We start from the raw sequence: 19857 nt of genomic DNA on the forward strand, positions 1-19857 counted from the left end.
TTTAATTTTAGTTTTAAAAAAAAAAAAAGTTTTAGTAAAAATCTAGGATTTCCACACAGATTTGAACTTTAAAAACACAGAAACAATTACTTAATTCAGTCCAATAAAGTTTTTATTGAGAACCCAGTATGTTCCAGGCACTTCAGTAGATGTTGAATGTATAGAATTGGATTGCAAGACTTTATTCTTGAGGAACACTAAAATTTTCCATCATTTTCAGCCTTGTATTTGGGGGAAATACATGATTTCCATTAGGCCACCCCCAGCTGATGGGCTCAATAGTAGAAATTAAGCAGGGTAGTGCAAATGCAGCAAAAAGAATGATTACTTCTGAGTGTAGGAGAACCGAGAAAGCTTCATGGAGGTGATGCCGTTAGAACCAAGCCCAGAAGAAGGCAAGGAGTTTTTCCCCACAGGTGGGGTGGGGGGAGGGGAGGGGAGGGACCGTGAGGGACAGGATGTAGTTGGAGGTATGGGATGGGAAGTGAGACAGGAGGAGCCTGATGGGAAGGTCCTGGATCTTCCCACCAAAGAGTGAGGATACCTCTGTGGACAATGGGGAGCACACAGACATTCCAATTTACAGTCTGGGGAGCTCTCTCCAGCCATTTTTTGGAGGAGAGCTAAGAGAGGCAAAGCTGGGGAAAAGGAGACTAATTCAGAAGCAGCTGTGAGACCCCAGGTGAGAGAGGTAGGTGAGGGCCTGGACTAGGAACCAGCCACACATTCCTGGATGGCAGTAATCCTTATTGCTATCCTTGGTTGGCTTCCTCATTCAGGTCCCCTCTGTCTGCCCTGTCCTCCTTCGTTCTCATTGTTTTTAAACAGTAAATTATTTTTAAATGTTCTATTCTTACTAAAGCTGGAAAGCTTACACCAAATGATTTTCAACAGTGGTAGTTAAAACTTATTAAAGATTGGGTTCTCTTAAAGTAATAGTAATTAACTGGGAGTGTGCATCAAAATTAGCTGTGAAACTCTCGATGTTGCCAAATGTTAAATATAACAAAGTACAGAGAATAATTATTAAACACTTAAGTTCCTACTACCTACAAATGGTTATTTTTATTATGAGATAATTTCCTTTCTTTTTTTAAATGAAAGAAATAAGATGATAAAACACTATCCTGTACTTTTTCTAATTTCCTGTACCTGTGCTCCTTCTCCAACCAGTTTTGACCTCAGCTTCTCTCTCTCCACCTCTCTTTCGCGCTCTCAGCATTTCTGCCTTTCTCTGACACTGTCTTCCTTGCCATTTAGTTCCCTTCCCTGAGAAAACGCAAATCCAGTGTAAACCATCTGTTTTCCTTTCGCCTCTCTCATAAAATTAATCTAAATTTTTATCCATTGTCTAACATTAATTTGTGCTATAAGTATTGGGACCAACATGAGTTTTTTTTTTTTCCCTCTGCAATTTATAGCAGCTTGAGCCAAGATAGACTTGGCCAACAAGTTGGACTGACCATGAGTACAGACCAAGACCAGAATGGAAAGATGCAATGAACAAGAAATACTAGAAGGGGATAGCTGCGGTGGTGAGGGCGTGAGATGAGGAGATGGTGAACCAGGGAACAGACTGAGGGAGCAGGGAGAAAGGGTCTACAGATGACAGTTAAGATTCAAGAGCTTGTTAGATGGAAAAGGGAATAAAGGCAGTTGTGGTCAGAGCTCCAAAATTTTGAAAATTAAACGTATGCTTTCAGTATTTTATTAATTTTTTTTAAATTATACTCTAGATGGTTTACAGAGCAAACTACTTTCTCATTAAACAGTTTGCTGTTTTGTTTTCTTGTCCAAAGTGTCAAAGAGACAATTGAGAGTGGTCACTTCTAGCCTAGAAGATAGCTTAGCTTTGAGGGAGTTGTCTCTCCGTAATGGGAGTGTCCTGAGTCTTGCCCCCACCCAGAATAAATCCTTTGGTCCACCCACTCCTCAGATGGAGGGTACGTTTTAGATGTAGCTAGGCCTGATTCTAGTTATAAAATGGAAGACGGAGTCATCCTATAGGGTCCAGGTGGCTTACAGGCCTGTGGAAGAAATAAGTGACTTTGTTCTTGATTTCCAAGAACACGCTTTGAGTAATTCCCAGTGCAATGAATTAGAGATCTCTGAGCTTGTATCACCAGCTGCATCTATAGCAGTGTCACCAAAACCAGATTCATTTGTCTTCTGCCTCCCGCTTCCCCCCTTGTTTAGCTCCCCACTCACATCTCAGATGGCGTTGTAAGAGGCAGAAGACTGAGAACGTTCTGGGTGGGATAGTCTGAGAACTGGCCTGCATCTTTATAAATGAGCCTCTACTTTGAATAATTTCACTCAACCATTTATATACATCTGGAAAGGATACAGAAGTATTCTCTCTGAATTAAGCAGCCTTTTCTATCCTACTCAGAGTTTGTTCCTACTAGTAGTTCCTGCTTTGAGTCTCCTTCTCCATATGTTCAGTTGTCCTGAGAGGTTGTCCAGGCCCCACCCAGAGGCCCCCATTCCCCGTTAGCAGCAGCTTACAGAGGCCAGGCGAGAGAGAAAGGCATTCCTTTTTTTGCTGGCTCCAGAGGTTTGTGGGAGCCATAGCTAAGCTCCGCAGGCTACCCCTACTTTGTAGACCAGCATCATCATCATATGAAGATGGAGCAGTCCCTTGCTGGTTCATATTTTGGAGTGTGTTTTGGAAGTGCATGACTCTGGACAATACTGACAAGAAGGGAAGTCTTGGCTCTGTCTTAATCTCAGCAGGAATGTATCTTCAGCAGTGGACGTACTCGTGCCAAGCTCTGGACATGCGTTGAAGAAAAGCCTGTACTTGCTGATATTGCATCATCTCAATAGAGCAGAGAAAGGCCTGAGCCTCTCTTGACTGTGACCAGTCATTGGTGACTAATTTACGAGCCACATGTGCTCCCCTGGGGCCATTTTCTTCATTTTCGCCATGGTGGCCTTTGTGATTTGATTTCTGAACAGGTCATTCTTTCCACTTTGCCATTCCTTCCAATAAGCAGAAAGCTTAAAGTTCACATTGTTGATTTTGAACTTCACTGGGGCATTGCTGAAGTCCAGTCCTGTTCGTCTCACCACTGATTCCATCCGGGAACGGACTCGACCACAGGGAAGGCGGATACGCATCACTACACCCAGTGGTGCTCCTTTTGGTCCCCTGAGCCACTCTGCTCCTTCCAGAGTTGGCTGTTAGCAGTACACAAGGCAAAGAAAGCCTGAAACAACAACTTCCTTTGTCTCATTGTCAGCACCAACACAGTTGGCCTCATCGCTGGATTTGGGAAATGAAAAATGAGGCACAGTCTTCCCTGGCATTTCCCAATCATCGGAGAGTTCTTTTACATTCATGACATGTATCCTCCCTCCTCAAGATGTTTTCGTTACCTCGCGTTTAGTTTAATGGAACTAAAGCTTTGATTGAAGACAATTAATTTTGCTTGCTTGGGTGTGATGGAATTAGAACGTCTCATCAACAGTGTGGCGGTACAGAATTTAGAATGTGAGCCAGAGGACTGAAGGTGTTTACTTTTACATGTGAACAGGACCAGGCCTGGATTTCTTTTAAGGCCTACAGAAACAGCCTGATTCTGACTTTTTATCCCTTCACAGAAAAATCTCATTATTAATCAGCCTCCAAGATAGACAATGCCATAGAATAGCATTGATTCTGAAGATTATATAGTGAGGACCAAGACTTCTAAGCATTTCTGTTTCTGAGCTCCATCAAGCCTGGATGGTTGGCCATGTAATCCCCATAGACTGCAGGTTCAAGAATGGCAAGGCCATGGGCACTGAGCTGAGTGCTTGATGTGCTTCTCAGAGCAGCAGCCTGAACAGCTGAGTGACTTACCCGAGGTCACACATCTGAATTGGATCCCAGGGCTCTCTGGCACCAAAGCCTAAGCTCTTTAGATGGTGTCATGAAGTCATGCTGCCGTTCCAAAGGGTGCTGGTCAAGAGGAGGGCTCGTTCCCTTGACTTGAGTCTCCCTCCGTGGACTCTTCTTTTTATTTTGTCAGTATATTTGAAGGACACAGGAGGAGATGAGGGATGGGGACTAGTACTCACTCTGGAGCCAAGCTTGAGCCAGCTGCCGTCTTGGGTTCCTCTGACCTCTTGGGGGTGACCCACTTCTGCTTCTTGCTGTCACCTCCCAGGGGAAAAGGGACTAAGGTCAGAAGGGTGTCTTCTCCCAAACACTTGGACCTAACCCCCCCCCCAAAAAAAAACCCTAAGCTGGCCTAAATTCCAGGCTCCCTGGAAGACAGTCAGTCAGACACACCAACAAGTCACATAGATTCTTATCTACAATTCTTTATAATGCTAAGCCGTGCTCCAGATTAAAGAAAAAGCTGTTGACAATTATGAAATACTAAATACAGCTCAAAACCAAAAAACCAAACCCACTAGTATTGACTTGATTTGGACTTATAGTGACCCTGTAGGACACAGTATATCTGCCCTGTAGGGTTTCCAAGACTGTGAATGAATGAATCTTTACAGGAGACTGACACATCTTTCTCCTGCGGAGGGGCTGATGGGTTCGAACTGCCGACCTTTTGGTTAGTAGCTAAGTACTTTAACTACTGTGCCACCAGGGCTCCTAAATATAGATCAGTGCCTTTAAAAATGAACAATGGTAAAAGCCGTGAATTTTTTTTCTTTGATGTGAATGGAGTCTTTGGCATTTGGAGATACAATAAGATGAATTAATTGCTACTCATTAGACAGCGAGTCAGGTGGAGTATGAATGTGTCTTCTCTCCTCGACATTAGCTGTCGCCTGACTGAAATAGCGCCCTTTTGTACTTACTCCTGCCTTCTCTAATAATAAGCAAATTAGAGATCATGGCTAGAAAAATCCAAGTGCCCTCCATCCTTTCTCCAGAACCTTCGTGTAGTTTTGTGATGTTTATCTTCTCGGGGGCTACAGCTAATCATTGCAAAGGTCACATGAATCCACATAGTGCGAGATTAGAAACAACGTCTGCAAAATTACTTCTTAGGAAACCACTTCGTGTTTTGTCCTTTTCTGAAAAAGTGATTTTGCAGGCAAATTGCCGTCTTTCCTCCCTTGCACTGTTTGTATATTGCTGGGAAAAGTATATTTGGGGGAAGCTATTTAAGAGCTATCAGGAGTTTTTTAATCCATGGGGTTTTTTTTTTTTTTTTTTTTGACTTTATGTATTTTTCCTGATGCATTAGTAGCCTTCCATATAAATAAATTAATTGGGAGTCTTAAATTCACTCTGAAACGGTAGCTATGAATAAACTGGAATAAATTGATTTAGTATGCCGTTCATTAAAATTCTATATGTGGCAGCTATAATATGTTGTATATCAAACATGTTACTTTTTAATATTGTGTTTAAAATTTGCTCATGGTTAATGTCTAAATTGTGACATAACTGATTTCCCAGAATAATCTAAAGCAAGAGAAGCAAAGGGGAAAGAGGGAGGCAAGACTCCCGTAATACCCAGAGGCTGATTCATAGAAAGTCCGTGCACCGTGTGCATTTGTAATATTGCTGCCTTCCTGTCATGTATATTACATGTAGACATTTTCCAAACAGTGTGTACTTTTCAACCATAAAAAGGAGCCAATCAGAGGAACAGAGTTGTAGCAGCAGCCATGCTCTGCTTCATGAAATATGAAAGCCTGTTTACTTAGTAACAATAACAATTTGAAAGGCTTCAGGCGGAGGAGTTTATGCATGACACAGCCTGCTGGACTGTGTGTGGCTAGAGCAGTGAAGCCATTGACAGCAGAGGTGTGCCAAAAATTGGATAGTGAAGAAAGTGGATGAGATATGGACCCCAATATTAAGTGTTTCGTCATCTTTACTCTCAGATCAGATGGGCCCATCCCCTTTCAACAGTCTCTAGATCTATGTTTCCTGATGCATGAGTACTTTCCCCATTCCAGGTCTTGGCCGTGGGCTAGGGTTCAGTTGGACAAGGGAGATTTTACAATTTCTTCCGCCACCCCTCAAACCTTCAACTATTTGGTGGCCTCATTTTTTGTAATTGTCGGAAAGAAGAGACAGAATCAGTAATAGTGCAAACCTGTCCATGCTTTTTTGTGAAACACATTTTTCTTGTTCATACATGATCATATGTATACATACACACTTTCTCAGGGTATTTTCTGTAACTGGTGGCACAGTGATAAAGCGCTTGTCTGCTAACCAAAAGGTTGGCAGTTCGAACCTACCAGCTGCTCTGAAGGAGACAGATGGGCAGTCTGCTTCTGTAAAGATTACAGCCTTGGGAACCCTATGGGACAGTTCTACTCTGTCCTGTAGGGTTGCTATGAGATAGAATCAACTGGAGACACACAACAAGACCCCACAGAGTGTAATGCATAGGATTGACTTAATTACACTTCCTCAAGATAAAAGTTTAATGTGCTTATCCTTTGTAAATCTTATCTACATCTCAGAAGTGTTGGCATGAAAACATCTTAGAATAAAATTAGTATGGTAATCAAATGTAGCATATGTTTTTAAATTTACTTAAGCTTGAGTTATTTGGGTAGTTAGCTCCCCCCGCCCGCCCCGCTTTAGTCTGGGGGTGAGCGGTGAGGATAGACTGGAATGTTCAAATGTCCAGGATATTAGACCAGAGCAACACAGAGAAGCAATTTACTCAGGTCTGACATTTAGAGTTATAATTTTTTCAAAGCCAGGCATGTGTCTCTGGGCTGAAAATGACAATTTAGAGATCCTTCCGTTGAAATCTCTTAGCTTGGCATCTGTCTGTACTCCCATTTCAGGATAAGTGGGTCTACAGCCAAGCTCTCAGTTCTGATTTTGAGATATCCCTGGTAGTGCTTATTATCTCCAGGGTTACTTTAGATTTTAAGCAAAAATTTCTAATTCTTTTAGTTTTCAAATGTATATCGTATATAAAGGGGAGGTGTTACAAAATTAAATGAGTAGTCAGAGTGTCTCCGCAACAAAAGGTAGGAAATCGCTGGTATAAACGTTTTAGTCCATTTGCAGAAAATTGCCCATTCTCAAATAGGTAGGTCAAGTGCAGAAAGAACCTCTACTTGAGATAAAATTTCCTCTCTGCACTTGGCTTCCTCTCTGTTAGGATACGCAGCTGAGAGCTGCCCAATTTTTAACATCTTGCTATCTTCTCATTAGTAGGTTTTTGGCTATATGTATTAAGATATTTTTGCTTATAATGGAACTCACACTCATGGATATTTTATTCTGAGCTCTATGGAATAGAGTGGAACTCTTTGTTTTGTAGGTAAAGGAGTTGACAGTAGACAGCATTAAATGATTTGCCCAGGTAATGCGGCTCATTAACGTCAGGGACAAGTTTGGAAGCAGGTCACCTGACTCTCCCTAGCAAGTACACCTTTTACTGTCATAGAGCAAGTCCATGGTATAGAAGCAGTGATTTTGCTCTTCTGCTTTTGAATTTTTGTTGTCATTTCGGTACCTGGTAGAATGCTGGGTAACGAGAGAACCAAACCTTATTCTGTTTAACAAAAGAAAAAGATCATGTTCTGAGGTTGTGTGACATAAACAGCAAAGATGGTTACTTTTCTTCTTTCCCTCACTGACTAATAACCCTGTTAAAAAATAAAAAGAGCAAACGTTTATAAACATTTTGAAGAATTTTTCAATAAGCCTAGCAAAGGATAACATTTCAGGCAACTCTAAAAGAATAAAGTGGGTTATGGAGATGCAAGGAGCGAATTTCCGTTTGGACCTGGACTGTGGATTCATGAATTGCCCCACCCAACTGTGCATAAATGCGCTCTGTATTGGACAAGCAGAATCGCCCCTCTGTCATCAGCATTTCATAAACACGGGGCCTCAGGTCTGTGAGAGGCCCCATGATGTTCTTTTGGAGTAAAGCCAAGCCCACAAGTCTTTTGTAGTTATTCCTCAGAATTCAATCAGCCAAGCCGGCAAGAAGTCTCAGCTGCCATTTTCCAAGCTCCCCTAGCCTGCGCCCCAGAGAAGTTGTAAGTCTTCCTTCACATGAGTAAGGCTGCATTGGTCATACCTGTGCCATTACTTCAGTTTTAGAAATCACCTTGAGAGCATTTATGAACCCTCTTTAGGGGTTAAGTGGCTTGGGACTGGAACCCAAAGTGACTGGTCCAAAAACAAACCATTGAGTTCATATTAATATCAGTGCTTTGTCCAAGTGTGAATGGAGCCATGTTTTCTGGATTCTACCCAGACTGGCCTCTGAGGAGCTGGATGGGACAATTATCAGGTGAAGCCACAGGACCAGCTAAGAGTGGATTCCCTGGGACTGTGAGGACTATGTGCTTAGGGCTCCGTTCAGCTCTAGGGCATGTGCATGCGCGCCCCATCAGTTTAATTCATCGAATTCCATCTACTTCAAGATTTGTCTTTTTCTGGCATCCTCAAGACCTGAAATGTTTTCAGACCTAAAGACGATTATTACCTGAGGACGCTACCTCTAGGTCAGCACATTAGCAGAGAGAGCTTCAGCTTGAAGAATGCCATCTGATGAAAAGGAGATAACAGAGACAGCAAGACCATCACTCAAGAGTCCCCCCTGGGAACCAGTAATCCCTCATCCTTCCAAGGCCCTCCAGGTGTCATTCAGCAACAGCACATGTGTATCACTGAAAAGCTGTTACGTGGTGCTCAGTATTCCTTTCTGTTGAGGGCCAGAGAAATATATAAAATATTATAAAAATTTATTCAGGTATTAGGCTTTTTCCCAAGGGCCAATGTAAGCTTTTTGAAAATTCCAGTTGTGTTCCTTGCCAGTTATGGGGCAAAGTGATGTCCCCCACTGCCCACACACACACTTTGGGACTACCTAATAGATCTTTCTTAGAAACCCCAGTAGTTGTATTGTAGGCTTTGTTTTTTTTTTTTTTAAGCTTCTTTTGACCTTGCCTTTGGCACCACAGTGTTTATTCATCACCTTGGGTTAAATCTGTAAACCTTGAAAGCAGTCTCTCAGCTGATACTCAGTCTTAACCTGAAGCTTTCCTTGACCCTCACTTAACTCTCTAAACGCCCAAATGGCAGCTGGGAAGGGCACAGTCTTATTTTGGTATTACCATTTTGTTCCTGCTTTGATGTTAAGGGAAGAAGGATTCCAGGCCTGGCTCATAGTAGAGACCTTCTACTAACAGCCAGGAGCCTTTACATGTTCACCGAGCATGAAACCCTACCTGTGCCAGCAGGGCTTGCCTCACACCTGGGGTCTGGCCATTTCTCTATCTGTAAGGGGAAGCCACAGCACCAGCCGAAAGGAATTGGGGGTAGTTTTTAATTGTTATTGTTATTGGGTACCCTTCTTGATAATCGCCCTTCTAGATAGCTGTCTGGATCCTATATTCTCCTATAACATGGCGGGGAGAACCAGGCTATTACACATTTTATTGTACCCAAGTATTGTATGTTTGTATACCTGTATACTTTTTAATTGAAGAAAGTTAACCCTGCCTTTGTATATAATCATTTTAACAAACTGTTTATTATTGTATCCAGGTAACAAGCATGGTAAGTATTTTTACCAAACTGAGTATTCTGTATTTTAGCTGTGCTTGGCAGATGTTTTGGCTAGCTTTGTGTCATCAGCCTTGGCTTTTCTAGAAGAGACCCATTTAGGAAAAGGAGAAACCACTGGTCTGTAGAATCTTCTACATCCTTGACTTTAGAAAGAACCTGTGTAGCCGCAGACCCCTGGCGGGGATACTGAGCATGCGCCCGCCAGCATGCGCTTGGCCCCGCCCTCCTGCCCGGTCCACCCACTGCTTCTGAGCCGCCACCACCAGGTGTGTCTGCAGGGCTTCCAGACCTCAAGTGGTTCTAGCAACTCCTGGAACTGGCCGTGTGACAGCGACCATACATGGGGCATCCCAGTGCTCTGTGGATGGTCACCCCCAGTCCACACCACATCTTTCTCCCACCCCTCTTCCCATCCATATGCTTAAAAGCAGGACCTTTTTTTCCCCACTTGAGTGTGTTAAGTAACTGATGGAGAAATCTCCCTCTGGAAGCTGAAAATAGATACGTACGTTGTCCGCTCTTCTCAGAGGCTTCCCATTCTGTTGGAAAGTGCAGTTAAAAATATTTTTTAAAATCTTGCTATCGGGTATTCTCAGCAAATGTTCAGAGGAGCTACAGTAGGCTGAGTATGTTTTAGCCTTCTGGCTGTATTTATTCATCAGTGCATGTTTGCTTTTTTGGCCTTTTTTGTGGCTATGTATTTTAGTCCATGTGCTCGTGGCTGTGCCTGTTTAACTTGCATGGTAGTCATGCCTTGTGTATTAAGTCGATGTGTCACTGTCACATTCAAGGATCAGACTGCAAAGGATAAGGCCCTGCAACACATGGCAGCCATGTCCTCAGCCCAGATAGTCTCAGCCACTGCCATTCACAACAAGCTGGGGCTGCCTGGGATTCCACGCCCGGCCTTCCCGGGGGCGCCGGGGGTAAGTCATGCTCTGAACCCAATAGTGATGGCTGCTAGGGGTGGTGGGGTCGGTGTGGGCCAGCATTAAACCTTCCACCTAGCACTTGTAAATTGGGTCAGTGTAAAGGAGGGGAAAGGCTGTGTGCTATTGGGTGCAAAATGGTACTGGTAAGACAGGGAGGGGAGGGAGGGAGACAGAGCAGAGGAGGTGAATCTGGGGATGAGAGAGAAGGAAGAGGAAGGAGAGACGGAGGGAAGGAGAAAAAGGGGGGAAGAGAGGAAGGAAAAGAGAGAGGCAGAGAGAGAGAGAAAGGGAGGCAAAGAGAGGAAGGAAGAAGGGGGAACCCTTAGTCCCTGAAGACATGTAATAAAGTATCACTTTTCCAGTGTCTTCCTGGGTCATGATCTGCCTTATCTTCTTGCTGGCCCTTGGTCTCTGTGTTTTCAGGGTCACCTTAGGGCAACTAGCCACTAAGGGGACAAAGTAATCTGTTAACATTTTCATTTGACACTTATATTATAATCTCATCTAATTCTTAGAATATTCTAAATGCCTCTTATTGCCATTTTACGGACTGGGAAACTGAGGTTACTTAGTAACAAAATAAGGGGTTGAATAACTTGATCATAGTCACATGGATAGTGAAGCAGAATTCAAACCCAGGCCATGTGACTCCAGAGCCTGTGTTTTCTCACTTTGCATCATGCTGCCTCTCCGGCAGGGGGATGACAAGCAGCAAAGGCCTCAAGGCGCACATAGCAAAGGAGGTGTCTGCATTGTTTCTCTGAGTTCTTGGTCCTTTTGTTCTGAGCTTTGTCCACTAACTCATGGGCCTTCCATGCTGTGAGCTAGAGGAGCTTCAGAATGGAAGGAGGAAGAGAAGGATGAATGGGTACATGGCTAAAGCAGTCAGATGCTCACATCTCTGCTAGGTGCAATGAGGACACGAGAGAGTTGATGCCTGGGCCCTGTCCTCAAAGGGGTTTTCAGGAAAGAGGAGGTAAGGGGAGCCCTGTGTTGCAGGTCAAGGTTGTATATATTGATCTTACGGGTAGAGGTGACCACAGCTGCACTTGGAGAAGGTGGGTGGATCAGGCAGCTGGTGGGTGGTCAGAATCTGCAGTCTTTTAGCAGGGGTTGCAATGCTTGGATGTCCTGAACTGTTCTTTGAAGTGAACTCATCATACTGAAGCCTCTTGCACTTTGCCTTCCAGTTCTGGCCGGGAATGATACAAACAGGGCAGCCAGGATCCTCGCAAGAGTAAGTGTGAGGAGGGGCTGTCACTGACAAGGGGCTGGTTACAACCCGTTTGGGGAGAGGGTGTGGCAAGGGGAGTCCTATGGGCCAGACTGCAGAAAGGAGGTTTAACCTGGGATCACCTTGCCCCGCCCTTTGGTATCTACAGAGCTAGTGCTACTGAGGCCAATAGCAAGAATGAGGCTGACCCCTCAGAACTGGGAGCTCTTTAAACATTTCACTTCCACCTTCAGTACTAGAGAGAAAGCATTTCTAGGGGTCCTGCAACTAGAAGCAGGAAATCCGTTCCTGTCCCTTGTGCCTGTGGAAAGCAGAGTCTGCGGTCTTCTTGGGAAGTGCTTTGCCTGAGAGGGGGAAGCCAGGGTGATCCTATAGCCCTTTCCATTCCGGCTTTCCCTGTGGTAGAAGTAGCTAATAGGAAATCCTACTGATGATTTGGGGACAAGGGAGGCAAAGCTCAGTAAATTGGAAGATAAGAGCAGTTTGGGGATAAAAGCCCAAAGGAAATCCTGCCTCTTGTCCAAAGAGTTTTGAGCTATTTGGCCGAGAGGACAGCCTGAAACATGTCCCCAGCCTTGCTTAGAAATGGGGACTGCTGACCTTAGTCTCCGCCAAGACAAGAAGTTCAAAGACAGATGTCACAGCACACGGAAGTCAGGCTGACGTCTGTCCAGCCTGTCCCACACAGCCTGCGTGAGGTTTGATCCTTGTTGGCCCCTGGCACTTGGAGAGAGCCCTGCCTGGGACTTGTTACCACCTGCAAGCAGGGAACATTACAATTTGGGAACCTCAGGTCAGGACTATAGGCATGGGAGGCTCAGGTGATGCAGTATTAGTTTCTGACTCTCACCTCTTTGTTCCCAGCGTCAAGCCCTTTGTGCAGCAGGCGTACCCCATCCAGCCAGCAGTCACAGCCCCCATTCCAGGTAAGTCTTGGTGGGACCTCTCTCAGGGGAGTAGCCCCATGCAGCTGACAATTGGACCCATCACCTTGTTCCCAGAGTGGAGAGATGCTTGCCTTGGCTATAGGCTCATGTCTCCTTACTTGCTGACTCATGGACGCCCCCTCCTTACCCTTTCCTCCCTAAGGCAGGGGTTAGTCTGGTGCTCAGGAAGGTCACAAGGGTATCCCCTGCCACATCCTGATTCACTACAGCCATCTCCTGAGAGCTCTTCAGATGGGCTTTTAAAGAAACAGGAAGCCTGATCACTTTTACTTAAGACACGTGGTAATCCTAAGGAGGGGAAATTGCCACAGCTGCTTCCTTATCATAAATAAAGGCAGAATTGGGCAAGTCCTGGCCCCAAGTCTGACCCCAAGTTTTAAGGGCAGATGTGGTTTTATTCACCCTTTCTGAGACAAATGTATTTAAATTTCTAGTACTCTTTTTTTTTTTTTTTTTTTCTTATAAGAAAGCTTATGCAGAAGCTCAAACCAGGGAGCGTGACTCTGGCCAGCCCACCTCTGTCTCCCTCACCACCACATGTGCCCCCCACCCCCCGCAACTGCAGACACAGGTGCTCATAGGGTTGCTCAGTAGAACCACCCAATGCCCTGTACATTATAAAAACCACTGCTCTCCCTTCTAGATTTCCCAAACTGAAAATGCTTTTGCTTGTTACCCTCTGCCCCGCTGCCATGGCGCCTTTGGAGAGAATATCCTGTAGTGCTGGTGGCTACAGTTGTAAGAAAAGAGATGGACAGGCAGAAGGAATACCCAGCATGCCAGGGTCTCACAAGAAATCTTTGGAAGTATCCCCTGCTGACTGTTCAGTCACAGTTGGATTGGTCCAGGACTGTGTCCTCTTGTCTTTGTGGACTCCATTTAGGCAGTTAATATGGTTTCTCTGCTATCTGGACATGCCACAGCTGAAGCTGGCTTTATGAGGGACACATATGTTGTTCTTCTCTGGTTGGTCACTGTCTGAGATCCTCAGTCAGAAGCCCACCACCTGTCTGACTAAGTTCCATACCTAGATGCTAGTGAACTGGGGGTATTGGCCTTTCCCCCTAGGTCATCTGTTTTGCAATGAGCCCTGCCCAGTAATGGCCCCAGGCCCAAGGTGAGGTGAGTGGCCAGAATTAAAGTGACGATTGGTCTTCCAGGGTTTGAGCCTGTGTCAGCCCCAGCTCCCTCGGTCCCTGCTTGGCAGGGCCGCTCCATTGGCACAACCAAGCTTCGCCTGGTGGAATTCTCAGCTTTTCTGGAACAGCAGCGAGACCCAGATTCGGTGAGTGTGCTCAGTGAGGCGTATCTTGAACCCAGGATTTGCTTCTCTTGCCTCTCTCTTTCCTCTCCTTTCCCCCTACCCTCATATCTGACAAAAACCCTGTGTGAAAACAGACCTGGGAAAGAAAGAGTAGCCAAGCAGCCTTTCGGTCAAGTAAAAAGGTGTTCCTACTGTCAAATATGTAGAATTTTAAAACTGAACGTTGACTGTTGCTCTGGACCCCAAACTCTGGGGTATATGAGAACTGAGGGGGAAGATCTGAAGAGGATCTTGTATTTAGTAAAATTTAAAAACAAGGTAACATTTACTGAGCCTTGTCTTGAGGCTGGTACTTTATAAAGCTATTTAATATGTGATCATATTTTATCCTCAAAAATCCTATGAGGTAGGTATTGTCTGGTAGATGAGGAAACAGAGAGGTTTGGTAACTTCCTCAGAGTCACACAGTTAATATCAGAGAGATTTGAGTTTCAAACTCAGGTCTTTAAAATTCCAAAGTCTATTTAACCATCGTGCTATACTGTCTTTCCAGGTCTGTGCTTTCTCAAGGTAGAAAATTGTTATCTTCTTAAGGAGATATATATATATTTAAAAAAGGTACTTTAACAATTTAATGTGAAATGCAATACATTATAATGTTATAAACACCAATAATATTGGCATCTGGACTCTTTTTGTCATTTTTCTCCTTTTCCACCTCCCCGCACCCCATTCGGTACCCGTCATCCCACTGTTTCCCAGCCAGGCCCCTCATTTCCCATACATATGTGATCTTCACTTCTTTCCCACCCAGCAAGCCCAGTACCCTTTTTTCATACCCACTCCTTGGCTGGGAGTATGAGCATTGCATCTGCGTGTGGGTGAACTCAAGGCAAAACTGAAGGAATCATGAGCTTGTCTTTGGGATCCTCACCAATTCCATTCTACATTCCGTATCTCCCCCCAGGAAGATACGGAAAGTTCATAGATCCCGTGTTGTCTGTGTGTCTGTCTACCTTGCTATCATTCTGTTATTGGGAGAAAATGCCGTGAACAAGCCCAACAGCGTGTTGTAAATAACGGAGATAATGAACAATTGGGGTGACTTCTCCCAGGAGCATTTGTGCTTTAGCTCAGTGGAAAGCCTCTAATGGCAGCACGGGGCAAGTATTATTAGCAGAGGGGCTTCACTGGCTGTCACCAATGTGGAGACTCCACAAACCCATGTGTGACCCACTGGTGTCCTTGGGTCTGTGAATTGGGAACTCTGGGCACTGATAGGAAAATAGAACCTGTTCCAAAATTAGAGACAAAAATGAGGTCTTTGGGCCAGCCAGTAGGGAAGGTGAGGCTTTTGAGGCCAGGGACAAGATGGCCAATTGAGAAGACCACTTTTCTCAAGATTAATAAGAAGGCTGATGGTGATGAGTTAAAATCTCTATCTGGGGGTTACTGAAACAAAGAAAAGATTACACGTGTGATTCTGTGCTTTCTATTCTTTAAGAGACTTTTTCCTCGAAAGTTTAGATGGTTCTTTGACTGAAGGCTGGGATTTGGCCCAGATAGTGCTTCTCCTTTCCATAACTCACGCTTATATCACACCTCGTTGTTTACAGAGCTTTTTGTCATTGAGTATTTCATTCTGTGCTCATAATGCCCCATGAAGCAGGTTCTACATTCCCCATTTTACAAATGACGAAACTAAAACCCAAACACTTTAAATGCTTTACCCAGGTTTGTAGAACCAGGAGCCCAAATCTTCTGCTCCCGTATACTGTCTCTCTCTCTTTTTCTTTTTTTAAATGTTTTTTTTGTGTTTTAGGTGGAAGTTTACACAGCAAATTAGATTCCAGTTCAACAGTTCACACAAATTTTCCATGACAGTGGTTACAGTCCCGGCAATGTGTCAGCAGCCTCACTGCTTCCACTCTGCCTGCACCATTTACACCCATCCAGTTTCCCTGCCCCTCGCCTTCTCATCTTTGCTTTTGGGTAAATGTGGACCATTTGGTCTCATATAGTTGATTGTTGAAAGGAACACATTCCTCACGGGTGTTATTGTTTATTTTATAGGTCAGTCTATTATTTAGTTGAAAGGAGACCTCTGGGAGTGGCTTCACTTCCAGGTTAAAAGGATATTTTAGGGCAGTAGTCACGAGGGTTCCTCTAGTCTCTTGTCAGTCCACCAAGTCTGGTCTTTTTTATGATTTTGAGTTTCGTTCTACATTTTTCTCCCATTGTAACTGGTACCTTCTCTTGTGTCCCTGGTCAGAGCAATCAATAGTGGTAGTTGGGCACTATCTAGTTCTTCTGGTCTCAGGCTAGAAGAGGCTGTGGTTCACGTGGACCATTAGTTCTGTGGACAGATTTCTTCCTTGAATCTTTGGTTTCCTACACTCTCCTTTGCTCCAGATAGGAAGAGACCCAGAGTTGTATCTTAGATGGCCACTCACAAGCTTTGAAGACCTCAGATGCTACTCATAAAACTAGGGTGTAGAATATTATCTTTATGAACTAAGTTATGCCAGTGGACCTACTTGTATCATGAGACTGTGGCCCTAAGCCTTCACACCCAATAGATGAATCCCTTGAGGCGTTTGGATATGTCTAGGAAGTATCCGTTACTGTGCCCTTTATGTGCTTTATTGTATATATGAATATATATGCAGCATATACAAACAGATACACGTATGTCTGCAAATACACCTCCATACACCTTCCTATACGCATATACCGTACATATCTACCCTATGTAACCACTCACGTATTTTTTGTTTGTTATTATTGGTGTTGCAAATTGTATATTACGGCATTTACTGTAGTTGTCCTTTATTCGTGTATACCTTTCAATGTCTTCGTTTACCTTCGTCAGATGGTGCTAACTTCCCGCATATTGTGTATTGTCTTTCCCATCACCACAGTTAACACATGTTTACTATCTAGTAGGTAGTTCCCGCTCCCCCATCCCCGGTATCCATCTGTGTGCCTCCCATGTCTCATTTCACTGCTATGAAACACCAGCTCCCAATTTTGAAAGTCTCTTGAATTTACCTTCAGTCTGAGTATCTCCTGTGTGAGCAAATCTGTCTACTTTTGCTTGTGACTGCTTTTTTTAGGCACAGAGCTCCAAGGCACTGGGAAGCAAAAGCCCCAGAACAGTAGACATTTTCCTGGCTGTAAGTCTGTGGAGACCCCTCATTGTTACCGTGTTCTCTAGTCATGGACCTGTTAGGGTTCTGAGTTCCTGTCCTAGACTGATTTCTCTAGAGAAGCAAAACCAGTGAAGTGTATAGATACATATATAGAGAGTGATTTATCTCAAGGAAATGGCTCATGTTGTTGTAGAGGCTGATGAATCCCAAGATTGGGAGGTAAGCTGTTAGCTCAAGTTCCAAGAACTGGAGGTCAGATGACAACAAGCTGGATGCAGGATCCAGAGTGAGAGCCTTCCTGAAACATCCATTTATATACTGGAGGCAGGCCACACCCCCAAGGAAACTTCCTTTCAACTGATTGGCTGCTCATAGCAGATATCATTGTGGAATTGATTACATCATTATATAACTGCCAAATTACATCATTACATAACTGCTAAACTACATCATAACTGCCAAACCACTGAGAATCATGGCCCAGCCAAGTTGACACACAACCTTAACCATCACAGTGCCCAATTGTTCTTAGTATTTATTGGCTTTAACATTTTGGAAAAAAAATTAATGATTCATTCAATCCATTCTATAAACATTCATCAAGCACCTCCATTTACAGGCATTGTCCAGAAGATGGGTCATAGAAGGAATAGACAGCCAGTCTCTGTCCTTACGGATTGTAACATCTAGTGGGGGAGACAGGCATGAAACAAATAGTCATACAAAAGATGATGACCAAGCATGGTGACTGCTGGGAAGGAGCTCTGCTGAGTGCTGTGAGTGATGTAACAGGGAATGTGAAGGAAGTAACCATTAAGTTGAGAGTTAGAGGATTGGAAAGGGGAAAAATAGGGGAGAACATTCCAGAGGGTGATGGGCCTGAAGTGTGTAAAGCAGTGAATGAAAGTTGGTGAGTATCTTCATAAAGCCGGGGCCCACCAATCCAGGAAAACTGTCCAGAGATGTGTGTTTCTTGTCCATTCAAAATCACATCTAATGGTCTGAATGGTTTACTTGGATGTGAGCTATCAATTCTTTTTACTGGTGAATGAAAAAGCTTAGTTATGTGGATATAGGTTTATATAACCCATTGCCATTGAGTCAATTCCAACTCATAGTTGGACCCTATAGGACAGAGTAGAACTGCCTCATAGAGCTTCCAAGGCTTAATCTTTATGGAAGCAGGCTGCCACATCTTTCTCCCATGGAGCAGCTGGTGGTGGGTTCGAACCATTGACCTTCTGGTTAGCAGCCAAGCGCTTAACCACTGTACCACCAGGGCTACTTATAGGTTGTATTTAAAAAAAAAAAAAAAATCCAAACCTGTTGTCCAGTCGATTCGCACTCATAGCAACCTTGTAGGACAGAGTAGAACTGCCCCATAGGGTTTCCAGGGAGCAGCTATGGATTCGAACTGCCGACCTTTTGGTTAGCAGCTGAGCTCTTAACAACTAACTGCACCACCAGGGCTCTGATAGGTTATATACAAAACCAAACCAAACGCGTTGCTGTCAAGTTGATTCTGACTCATAGTGACCCTATAGGACAGAGTAGACCTGTCCCACATGGTTTCCAAGGAGCACCTGGTAGATTCGAACTGCTGACCTTTTGGTTGGCAGCTGCAGGTCTTAAAACTGCTATACCACTAGGGTTTCTATGGGTTATATAGACCCCAACAAATTATTTCAAAGTCCCTGAAATAAATGAAAGACCTAGTGTGAGTCGACACCTTTGGCGCCTTGAATATAATTGTGTTTTAGGGGATATGAGTTGGGAACTGGGAGAAATTGTGATTTGTTCAGCAAATACTTTCTGAGCACCTACTGCTTATCATGCACTGTTTCAGTTGTTGGGGATTCATCAGTGAACAAAACAAAGTTATTATTCTCATGGAACTTACACCCTAGCAGAGAAGACAAGAGCTCCCCAAACAAATAACTATGTAGTATATCAGGTGATACAGTGCTTACGTGAAATAATGGCCCTTCCTCACAGTGGAAAGTTACTTGCTCTTTAGCTTAAAAAAGTATACTTTCAGAAAATAATAATACTTTGACATGTCGCACTATTGGATTAAATTATGTCTTAGTTCTAATCTGAAAGTTTTAATCAATTTTTCACATCAGATATGTCAACCAGTGGTACTTCACTCTTGTGAATTTTACTCTCTTTAACATCAGTCTCAATTGTTGATATTGCTCCTGATATTCCCATGTTACCAACACTTATCTCGCAATTAAACTTGTTTGTATACAAAGCAGACTGTGAACAGTGTATGTGTCGATGTTGGTGTAATTGTGAGGGCATGAAGGATAGTTCTTGTGCTAGAGAGAAGGGTGGGACCCGTGTAAAGGTCATTGACTAATTGAGATGTGAGATTTAATGAAATTATGTAAAGTATTCTGACAATGTCTCAAGCACCTGCCTCTCAAATTATATAAAGTGTGCTTTACTGTGCAAACACAAGGTGCTGTTATAATGAAGGTGTAATGGTGCTTCAGGACTAAGGTTGAACTGAAGACCTTGTAGCATTTGGATGGTTCCTTTGGCTCTCAGATTCTTTGTGACTTCTTAGGCTTTCGTTTTACTGTCTCTTGTTAAAACTCTTAAGAAAATTAAAGCCATATAAAATAAAGTGATACTTATTAATGAGCTTGGATACACTGTAAAAAAAAAACAGTGTACTTAAAATTTAATGTCAAACATTAAGCATTGTAAATTTGATAAGTAAGCCAGTAAAGCGACAGATAATTAAAGAGCCTCTAACTTTTTTAAACAAATTAAACTTTGTGTTTAAATTCTCCAAAT

The 19857-nt window shown here is 43.6% G+C and overlaps 1 protein-coding gene across 8 annotated transcripts in view; it reads left to right on the forward strand.

Moving 5' to 3' along the window:
* Positions 1-19857, forward strand: part of TEAD1 (TEA domain transcription factor 1) — a 299630-nt gene that overhangs the window by 223742 nt on the left and 56031 nt on the right. For 7 of the 8 annotated variants that reach the window (XM_049890429.1, XM_049890431.1, XM_049890424.1 and 4 more), the window contains 4 exons: positions 10312-10446; positions 11643-11689; positions 12551-12612; positions 13794-13918. In XM_049890429.1, coding sequence (XP_049746386.1) covers positions 10312-10446; positions 11643-11689; positions 12551-12612; positions 13794-13918 — 369 coding nt within the window. Of the gene's footprint in view, positions 1-431; positions 9512-10311; positions 10447-11642; positions 11690-12550; positions 12613-13793; positions 13919-19857 lie in introns of those variants that run through there. The other variant, XM_049890430.1, reaches the window with a different exon arrangement.

The sequence above is a fragment of the Elephas maximus genome, chromosome 7, assembly GCF_024166365.1.
Source record: "Elephas maximus indicus isolate mEleMax1 chromosome 7, mEleMax1 primary haplotype, whole genome shotgun sequence".
Taxonomy (NCBI): Eukaryota; Metazoa; Chordata; class Mammalia; order Proboscidea; family Elephantidae; genus Elephas; species Elephas maximus.